The sequence below is a fragment of the Otolemur garnettii genome, unplaced genomic scaffold (genome assembly GCF_000181295.1).
Source record: "Otolemur garnettii isolate 467f Iridium unplaced genomic scaffold, OtoGar3 scaffold00129, whole genome shotgun sequence".
Classification (NCBI taxonomy): Eukaryota; Metazoa; Chordata; class Mammalia; order Primates; family Galagidae; genus Otolemur; species Otolemur garnettii.
In genome coordinates this window covers 2,825,696-2,836,806 of record NW_003852524.1, presented here as the reverse complement: position 1 = coordinate 2,836,806, position 11,111 = coordinate 2,825,696, and the positions used below count along the sequence as shown (strand labels likewise).

Sequence of the window (11,111 nt, the reverse complement as noted above, 5' to 3'; positions counted from 1 at the left end):
AACCCCAGGACTTGGGAGGCTGAGGCAGGTGGATTGCCTGAACTCACAGGTTGGAGACCAGCCTGAGCCGGGTTCTAAAAAATAGCTGGGTGTTGTGGCAGGCATCTGTAGTCCCAGCTACTTGGGAGGCCGAGGCAAGAGCATCACTTAAGCCCAAGAGTTTGAGGTTGTTGTGAGCTATGATGTCACGGCACTCTACCAAGGGTGACCAAATGAGCCTCTCTTTCAAAAAAAAAAAGTCCCATATATGGCTTTATATTTTATTAGGTAACCCTCTCTCTTACCTACTATTCTTATATGAAGTCCTTCCTTTGTAACACATTCCTTGGAAGCTTGAGACCAGGAAACAATTTCTTTTGAAGGACTGACATGCTTCTTTTGTCTAGCTCAGTGGTTCTTAAACAATTGGGCATCAGGGCCCTTTTACACTCTAAAAAATTATTGGGACCACAAAGAACTTTTGTATATAGGGCTTATGTCTATTGACGTTTTCCATATTAAAAGTTAAAACAGAAATTTTAGAAATATTTATTGATTCATTTAAAAATAACAGCTGGGCACCGTGGCTCACTCCTGTAATACCAGCACTTTGGGAGGCTGAGGTGGGAGAATTACTTGAGTGTAGGAGTTCGAGATTTGTCTGAGTAAGAGTGAGACCCTGACTCATTAAAATGAAAAATCCAGCTGGGTACTGCAAGCACCTGTAATCCCAGTGGCTTCAGGAGGCTGAGGCAGCAGGTTGCTCACAGCCTGAGTCTGAGGTTGTAGTGAGCTATGACGCCATTGCACTCTGCTCTGGGGAATAGGGTGGTAATAAACTCATTACTTGTTAGTATAAATACACATTTTTAATGAAAATAGCTAATTTTACCTAAACAACAACAAGGGCAGGAAGTAAATGAGAAGAATAGCATAGTTTGCATATCTCTTTACATTTGACTTAATAGAAGACAGTTGGACTCTCATATCTGCTGAGAAAATAGTTTACACCTCACAGATATGTGTAAAAGCCTTGGAGACCACACTGAGAATGGTACAGATTATGAATACCAAAAATGTTTCTATACCCTGTGATGAGTAGGAAGTTCAAGATTATTTTTGGTGCTTAGTTAACTTTTTAGTTTTTTCCTTTACCTTCTCCCTTCTGCCCCTTCCTACCTAGTTTCCTCTGTTTCTCCTTCCCTCCCTTCCTTTTTTATTTTGATAAAAGATACCTTGAATATTTTTTCTATGTAGGGAAGATATACATAATACATTGAATATATGTAAATAGCAGTTGTTTCTTTACTTTTGGAAATAAGGTCCTATATACTCACCAAAAGACGAAGAAGTCAAAGGTGTGGCAAGATGGAATTCTGAAGATCACTCACTTAGGAAACAAAGTAAGTGCAAAGCAGTTGACCCTGGAGTCTGAGAGCTAGATTCCTGCCTTTTGATTAAATATTAATAAACTATAGATGACAAAATGTTGGATGTGTCTGTATACTGACATGATGTGAGGACAAATTTTTAAATGATTTTCATGTCATAGTGGTTAATTTGTGTATTATAAAAATAGTTTAGTAAATATTTAATTTGTTTTGATAACAAAACTTATCAAGTACTTATTGTGTGCTAGGCATAATACTTTAAAAGTTATCAGCTTATATAAGTTTATATAACTCTCCTACTAATCAGGTACTGTTTTTATTTTACTAATAATGAAACTGAGGCCCAGAGAGATAAAGCAGCTTGCCCAAGGGTCTCACAGCTAGAAAGTGGAGTCATACATGAACTAGGCTTTTTCATGTTCTAACCATTCGAAGGTCTCTCTTACTATTAATAATTTTTAAAAAGAACTTTATTACAGTTGGTTGATAATATTATATAGGACATGTTGACATCTGTGACCTCCTAAATGAAGTCCACACTCCATATCTAACAGTTAAAGAGCTCTATATTCTGGATAGGCACTGTAGCTCACACTTGTAATCCTAGCATTCTGGGAGGCTGAGGCAGGAGGATCACTTGAGCTGAGAAGTTTGAGACCAGTCTGAACAAGAGGGTCTTGACTAAAAATAGGAAAACTAGGCAGGTGTTGTGGCATGCACCTGTTGTCCCAGCTACCTGGGATGCTGAGATAAGAGAATTGCTTCAACTGAGAAATTTGAGATTGCTATGAGCTAGGCCGATCCCAGAGCACTGTAGCCTAGGCAGCAGAGTGAGACTCTTTCTCAAAAAAACTCTATATTATTATATTTTCTTGTTACTGTGAGGTTATAACTGAAGGAAGTTTTTCAGTAGAGAGGAGGCTATTTACTGTTTTTTAAGTTAATATTTAATTTATTAAAATAGCAAATTAAAAAAAAGTTTTGCCTTATACCTTCAAGTTTAATTTATGTAATCCTATTAAATTTATAAACCTACTTAAGTTGCTTTCAGTGAGCTCTTAACTTAATGTTGAATCAACTTAAGTTGAAAAAGCGATATGCTTTTAAAGAATCAGTCTCCCAGCACAAACAATGTAACTTAATTGTTTGTAACCTCATATTAATCTGAAGTTAAAAGAAAAGAATCAGTCTCTCTTTTTTGAGACAGAGTCTCACTATGTTGCCGTCAGTAGAGTGCTGTGGCGTCAGAGCTCACGGCAATCTCTTGGCTTAAGCGATTCTCTTGCTTCAGCCTCCCAAGTAGATGGGACTACAATGCCCACCACATTACCCAGTTATTTTGTTTTTTACAGATTTTTTTGGCCAGGGCTGGGTTTGAACCTCTGGGCCAGCCCCACCTCTGGCATATGGGGCTGGCCCCCTATTCCTTTGAGCCACAGGTGCTGCCCCAATACCCAGCTATTTTTTGACTGTAGTTGTCATTGTTTGGCAGGCCCAGGCTGGGTTCAAACCCACTAGCTCCAGTGTATGTGGGTGGTGCCCTAGCTGCTGAGCTACAGATGCCAAGCCAAGAATCAGTCTCTTAACAAACATAATTTACCTTAAACATTTGATCTGATTTCTTTAGCATTTTAGTTGCTCCAATAAAAACTTCACAAGTACTTAAGCATGTCCAGTAATTCTAATCAATTAAACTTAAAGCCTTTTAAGTTTCTAATACTGTTTATAAACCTAGTAAAATTTACTTCCTCCTTCCTTTCAGTTAAAAAGGCAAATAGTTAAGATGAATTTCTCAGTTACACATATTATTTATTTATGAATTTACTTATTTATTGAGACAGGGTCTTACTCTATTGCCCAGGTTAGAGTGCAGTGGTATTAAGTTCACTGCCACCTCAAACTCCTAGGCTCAAACAATCCTCCTGCCTCAGCCTCCCTCATAGGTGGTACTACAGGCATGTGTCACTATACCTGGCTAATTTTTCTATTTTTTTGTAGAGACAAGGTCTCATATTTGCTCAGGCTGATTTCAAACTCCTAGCCTCACACAATCCTCCTACTTCAGCCTCCCAGAGTTCTAGGATTACAGGTGTGAGCCACTGTGCCTAACCTCATTTATACATTTTAAATTGGGATCAGAAAGCTAATTGTTAGATAGATTTAAAATATAAATTGTCTGAAATATTGCAAGTATCTTTTAAAATAAAAAATAGTTTTGTATAGGCTCAGCGCCTGTGCCTCAAGCAGCTAGGGTGCCAGCCACATACACCTGAGCTAGTGGGTTCAAATCCAGCCTGGGCCAGCCAAACAACAATGATGGCTACAACCAAAAAAAAAAAATAGCTGGGCATTGTGGTGGGCACCTACAGTCCCAGCTACTTGGGAGGCAGAGGCAGGAGAATCGCTTGAACCTAGGAGTTGGAGGTTGCTGTGAGCTGTGATGCTATAGCACTCTACCCACAGACAGCTTGTGGCTCTGTCTCCAAAAAAAAAAAAAAGTTTTGTGTAATAAAAATAGCATAAATACTTTAAATATGAGATTATCTAATATCAGATTGCCTAATTAGTAAAATCTATTCAAAAGTATTGATAGTTTTGGCTTGAATTACTTCATTATCACTATATCCACTTCTAAATGTTCCAAAAGTTAAAAGATACTTTTCCCATTGAGTAAAAAAAATTGTTACTCAGGCAGCGCCTTTGGCTTAAAGGAGTAGGGTGCCCCATATATGGAGGTGGTGGGTTCAAACAAACAACAAACAAAAAAATTGCTACACTCTCAAGTAAATTGGAGTTAATATGTCAGTGAACTGAAGTTGCTGATAAGATTTTAGAGGGCCGGGCCTGGTGGCTAATACCTGTAATCCTAGCCCTCTGGGAGGCCACGGCAGGTGAATTGCCCTGAGCTCACAGGTTCAAGACCAGCCTGAGCAAGAGCAAGATCCTGTCTCTAAAAATAGCTGGATGTTGTGGCGGGCACCTGAAGTCCCAACTATTTGGGAGGTTGAGGCAAGAGAATCGCTTAAGCCCAAGAGTTTGAGGTTGCTGTGAGCTATGATGCCACAGCACTCTACCGAGGGCAACATAATGAGACTGTCTCAAAAAAAAAAAAAAGATTTTGGCTGGTATTTGAAATCTAGGCTCTAGATGATCAAGAAAATTCTACCTGCACAGTCAGGGGACATGTTGAGCCTTATGTTTAGTTGTAACAACAGGATCTATGCCCTTTAAAGGAGATTGGTGGTGAAGGGGCGGTGCCTGTGGCTCAAAGGGGTAGGGCACTAGCCCCATATACCAAAGGTGGGGTTCAAACCCAGCCCCGGCCAAAAACTGCAAAAAAAAAAAAAAAAAAAGGAAATTAGTGTTATAGTTGATGTCTCTGAGTTCAAGTCTTGTTATTATGTAATTCTTCTGGTTTGAACAGATGGAATGTCTAGGACTGTCTACATCCATATATATATTTTTTATTATTTATCTTAAGCTAATTGATTCATTACAGTCTGATGTTATTCTGGATAATTTTTGTTTTACATTCTGCCTACTTTTTTTAGCACCAATGTCTTCAGAATCTTACAGATATTTAAAAGACATCTGGTTGGATTCTATATATCCTTCATGTCTTCTTCTGGTTTCAAATTATAATTATGGTCATGCTAATGCTATTATCCAACTTCACTTTCAAATCTAGCATACATTTGCTGAATGCAATTATACATTGCATACAGGTAGGCTATAGGAAAACAAGATTAATTGAAGTTAGTCTTAGAAATTGTCTGTAACACAGGAAAGTTAATCATCTCACTTCTAGTGCATCTATACTACCTCCACATGTCTTATTTGACTTTATCCACTGCCAGCCAGCAATATATGGTTGTTATACAACCTCAGATTAATATGAAGTTACAAACAATTAAGTTACATTGTGAGTTTTAGGATAGGTTGTATCCTAAATTACACCCTCATTTCCAAATCCAAGCTATTGCTTATACTGTTGCTAGTAATGCCATTTCTGTATCTTTCAAATTCTAATTGTTGAAGTTATTCATCTTCCAGTAATTATCAGTCAACAAACATACATTGCTGGCTGGCAGTGGAAAAAAGCAAATCAGACACGTGGAGGCAGTATAGAAGTGCTCGAAAAGCAGTAACATCAAATATCAAATAGACCTTAGTTTAATACTGGCTCTTCATGTACTAGATGTGTAATCTTGGGCAAGATGTTAGCCTCGCAATGCCTCTAGTTTCATCTTTGTAAAATGGGAGAAATGATACTCAGTAAAGTTGTTTAAGGATTAAATGAGCAAAATATAAAGCCCTTAAGGAAGTACCTGCCACATCCTAAGTAAACAACAAATAACATTATTATAGTTCTTAGGGACTAGTCAAGGGAGTTTTATCTAACTTTTGACTAGGATTACTATATATATATATATTTAGGGTTCCATGAGTTTAGTAAATTTACAGATTAGTAAATTAAACAACAAATGATAACATTATTATAGTTCTTAGTTCTATTCAAAGGACTTTTATCTAACTTTTGACTAGGATTACAATATATATATTTAGGGTTCCATGAGTTTACATGGGAGAGATATCGAAGTTTGATTCTGTTTCAGAGAAGTCTTTTTTAGATGAAACATTTTTTTTGTTTTCTTTTGTTAATAAAATTGATAAGTTGGGGGGAAAGGAGCTAAAGATATTGTCAATAGTCATAACAGCATGAATGTAGGAAACAGTGTGAAACATGGGGAATTATAAGCAATTATATATGGCTGGAATGAGGGTTCCTATTGGGAAATGATACAACATAAAGCTAAAGAGATAGACAGGAACTATATGAGGAAGGACTTTGTGGGCTCAGCCTGAGGAGCCAGTGAGGATTATAAGCAGAAGAGTGACAGTCATATTTATATTTAGAAAGATCACTTTCCAACAATAAGAATGTTATGTAGCGTGAAAGTCAGATTGGATTTAGGAAAACTGTTGTAATAAAGAGGCTGTAGAACTTCTAGATAAAATATGATGGAGGTCTGACCAAGCAGACATTAACAATAGCAATGGAGAAAAGGGATGGTTAAAGAGAAATTTTGAAGATATTATAGCATCTTCCGATCTTGGATATAGAATGTGAGAGAAGAATCCAGAAGCACTTTTGGTTTCTACATTTTGATTATGGTACCAAAATGAGCTATCTCAAAAAAAAAAATAAGTTTTTGGTAACAAAGTTCTGAGTTTCATTTTTAATTTACCAGATTTGAGAGAAATATAACTTTTTATTTTTATTTTTTTGGGGGGACGGAGTCGCACTATGTTGCCCTCAGTAGTGCCATGGTGTCATAACTCACAAAAACCTCAAACTCTTGGGCTTAAGCAATTCTTTTGCCTCAGCCTTTCAAGTAGCTGGGACTACAGGCACCCACCACAATGCCCGGCAATTTTTTTCTTGTGGTTGTCATTATTGTTTGGCAGGTCCAGGCTGGGTTCGAGCCCACCAGCCCCAGTGTATGTGGGCAGCACCCTAGCCACTGAGCTATAGGCGCCAAGCCAAGATTTGAGAGAAATATCATAGAAAAACTCAAGTAATCAGCTGTAAGGACGTAGAGTTTAGGAAAGAGTTTGGTGCTACCAGTATGGATCAGAGTTCCTTGGCATTTAGATGGTACTTATTTGGAGTGGATTCATTTTTTTGACAATAATTTTTTGGCCCATTATGAGTTATATTCTATTTTAGGATATACAGGTTTGGATAATTAAGTTTGTGAAGTCATCCTCGAAAATGTACATATCTCATTGCTGAATACCACTATAGGCACCTTTGAAGTACTGTTGGCCATCTGGTGACCATAGTGATATTCTGCAATGAGGTATGTAGCACTTTTTCTAGGATGAGTTCACAAACTTAATTGTCTGATCTCCTACAGCAGGATACAAAACAGATAAATACCTGACATGAAATAACATGGAGGAAATAACATGGAGGAGACAGATTAGTAAATTAAATAAATGTGTATGACATTTAATAAGGTTACAGTAACTAGCAATCAGTATAGTTGGACTAAAGCAAGCAAGAGTGAGAATGAAGATAAAGGGGACCGTGTAAGCCTTCTTGGCTATCGTGAGAACTTTGTTCTTATCCTTAGGGAGCTGTGGAGGCACTGAAATGATTTAAGCAGAAGCTTAGCATGATCTGATTTATATGGATGATAGTGTTCAGAGAAGGAGTATAGAATGAAAAGAATAGAACAAGAACAGAGCACTTGGAAATGCCAATTTTTTATTAGCTTTATTGAGATACAATTCACGCTTTTCATTTTACCCATTGAGTGATTTTTAGTACCCATTCAGTGATTCATAGAGTTTTGCATCCATCCACACAATTTAAATTTAGTACGTTTTGTTACCCCAAAAATTCATCTTATACTTATTAGCAGTCACTAAGTATTCAGCTTTCAGCCATAAGCCTGTATACATCTACCTACTGACTTGTTAGAGTTTCCTGTTTCTGGATATTACACATGAATGCAATTATATAATGTATAATACTTTGTGAATAACTCTGTCTTTTTTTTTTTTTTTTTTTTTGGAGGCAGAGTCTCACTCTCTGTTGCCCAGTTTAGAGTTCCATGGCATCAGCCTAGAGCACAGCAACCTCAAACTCCTGGGCTCAAGGATAATCTTGCCTTGATTTCCCAAGTAGCTGGGACTACAGGCACCTGCCACAACACCCAGCTAGTTTTTCTGGTTTTAGTAGAGACAAGGTCTCATTCTTGCTCATGGTGGTCTCGAACTCCTGAGCTCAAGTGATCCTTCCACCTCAGCCTCCCAGAATGCTAAGATTACAGGTGTGAGCCACTGTGCTTGGTCTTGAATTTCTCACATGTGTATGTCTTCACTCTTACACAGATTGAGTAGATGCATAATAAACATTCAAAATAGAGGTGCTTTCAAATCCAAGTTAAACAAAGTAGGTAATCCCTTTGTAACATGACTGACTTTAGAGTTTCTGATTTGCCATTAAAGATGTTTAAGAAAAGCAGAGTTATGTTCTGTTTCTTTTTAACATTTATTTCTTTTTTAATACAGGCCATTTTGTATGATGACAAAGGATCATGCTTGGAGAGTATATTTCTTAAGTGCCTTGAGGTATTTTAGTGTGTTTGTCTTATTTTTAAGTTATTCTTTAAAAATATCTTTAAGTATTTCTTTTATAAATGTTGCTAAATTGTGTAGTCATGGTGCTTACAGTTATGGCTAGCATTTGTTGAACATTTATTATAACTAGACTTTGTGCTACAAGCTTTTTTTATTTCAGGTGTGTGCTATAAGCTTTTTGATATTGTTTCATTTAATCTTTACAATAGGCGGTGCCTGGAGTTCAGTGGATAGGGTGCTGGCCACATACACTGAGGCCAGTGGAATCGAACCTGGCCTGGGCCAGCTAAAACAAAATGACAACTGCAACAACAACAAAAAATAGCCAGGTGTTGTGGTGGGCACCTGTAGTCCCAGCTACTTGGGAGGCTGAGGCAAGAGAATTGCTTAAGCCCAAGAGTTTGAAGTTGCTGTGAGCTGTGACACCACAACACTGTACCCAGGGTGATAGCTTGAGACTCTGTCTCAAAAAAAAAAAAAAATTCTTTACAGCAATACTGTGATTTTTATAGATTAGGAGTGTGGTACAGAAAGGCTAAGTAACGTGCCCATATTCATGGAGTTACAGTGCTGGGGCTGGGATTTAAACCCAACGGACTACTACATAGTCTTTTGAAGGGCAGAGATCCAAAGTGAGAAATGTTTTGTGAAATATTCCCATTTAAGTATTTTCTCAAATACTAGCATTTAGTCGGTATTTTTTCCTCTAAAAAGGAAAAAGGAAAGTTAGGGAACTAGAGGCATATTTTAGTATAAGGAATAGGATATTAGAGTTGATCTTTTTGGGTTCATTTCCCATTTCCAAATACTTTCTAACTATTCTCTGTGTCTAACTTCTTTACTGTAAAATGTAGATCATAGACAGACTTTATGGGGTGGTCTGAAGATTAGAAATAACTCATAAAGTTCCCAACAACTTAGTATAATGATTCTAAATGTGTTAAAATGCATATTCTCATTGTTATGGTAATTTTTGGCCATGGTATTTAACTCATTTTGAAATTTTATGTGACCTTAATGGGGCTATGGGGCTGAACCCAGTAGCTTACAACTTAATCCTAGCACTTTGGGAGGCCATAGTAGGAGGATTGCTTAAGGCTAGGAGTTCAACACTAGTGTGAGAAAGAGTGAAACTTTTGCCTCCACAAAAGTTAGAAAAATTATCCAGGTGTGGTGGTCTGGTCCTATAGTCCCAGCTACTTGGGAAGCCAAGGAAGGAAGATTACTTACTTGAGCCCAGGAGTTGAAGGTTGCAGTGAGCTATGGTCATCTTACTGTCCTCTAGTCTACATGACAGAGCAAACACCTATCTCAAAAAAAAAAAAAAAAAAAAGGTAGAAAGTGGTTATGGCCAAAAGAGGGTCTAGGAGAATCTCTATCTCAGTAGATAGTTGGTGGTAACCACTGTTACTATTTCATCTTAAATCCTTCCATTTGTTAACTATTAGTCTAACATAGCTTATGTGTATTTTCTTTGCTGTTGCCCTGGGTAGAGTGCTAGGGCATCACAGCTCACAGCAACCTCCAACTCCTGGGCTTAAGCAATTCTCTTGCCTCAGCTTCTTAAGTGGCTGGAACCACATGTGCCTGCCATAATGCCTGGCTATTTTTTGGTTACATTTGTCATTGTTGGTTGGCAGGCCTGGGCTGGATTTGAACCTGCCAGCTCTGGTGTATGTGGCTGGCACCTTAGCCCCATATGTGTATTTTCAAGGTAGGTTGATAATTTTATGCTGTAGTTAGAGGTGGCGGCAAGTGCTATTTGTTCATTAAAGTGATTAAAATGCATTTTGGAACATGATTAAGCAACTGTGATAATTTATAGTAGTATTTAATAAGTGATAATTATTACTCATATTTGTTTAAAGATATGTAATTGATAATAGCTCTAATTTTCAAAATATTACATTTAGTTGTATGGATTCTAAGTGAATTCTTCGAGAGGAAGCATTTTTTTTCTTGTCTTTGTATCTTCAGCATGTAAAAAGAGGCCTCATATAGATCCCCTGATATGTGTTGTTGAATGAACAATTTTTTTTATTGTATTATTATCTTTTTTTTGTGCTTGTTGGCAGCAAACTAGTGCATAATAGTAAATAATCGAAATGTTTAGTCACTGATTCATTCATTCAACAACTACTGGACACCCATTATGTCTTGCTCAGTGCTAATGAGCATACTAGAAAACAGATAATCAAATAATTAGATGTACGTGATTTTTGACATTTATTCTTTAAAATTTAGGTGAAACCTGGAGATGACTTAGAAGGGGATCGATACTTAATCTCAGTTGAGGAGATTAAAGTCGCTGGACGTCTCCCTATTAAAAAGGATGTCATTAAAGAAGCACCAGAATTAAGTTCAAGGAGATTTATGCCCTCTGGCCGGTCTCTTGGATGTCAGCCTGCTGGTTTAAAAAGGAAGTTTACTGTAAGTTTCTCTGTGGAAAATACCATCATACATCAATATATACTTACATACTCCTTAGTAGAATTTGAAAAAAAATATAAATACATGTTTATAAAATTGTTTCGGCTTGGCGCCTATGGCTCAAGTGGCTAAGGCGCCAGCCACATACACCTAAGGTGG

At 37.4% G+C, this 11,111-nt stretch overlaps 1 protein-coding gene across 1 annotated transcript in view; it reads left to right on the top strand.

Moving 5' to 3' along the window:
- The window catches only part of ZGRF1 (zinc finger GRF-type containing 1), a 93,039-nt gene that overhangs the window by 11,370 nt on the left and 70,558 nt on the right, over positions 1-11,111 (top strand). Inside the window, 3 exon segments of the mRNA XM_012810343.2 lie at positions 1,302-1,382; positions 8,454-8,513; positions 10,767-10,952. Coding sequence (XP_012665797.2) covers positions 1,302-1,382; positions 8,454-8,513; positions 10,767-10,952 — 327 coding nt within the window.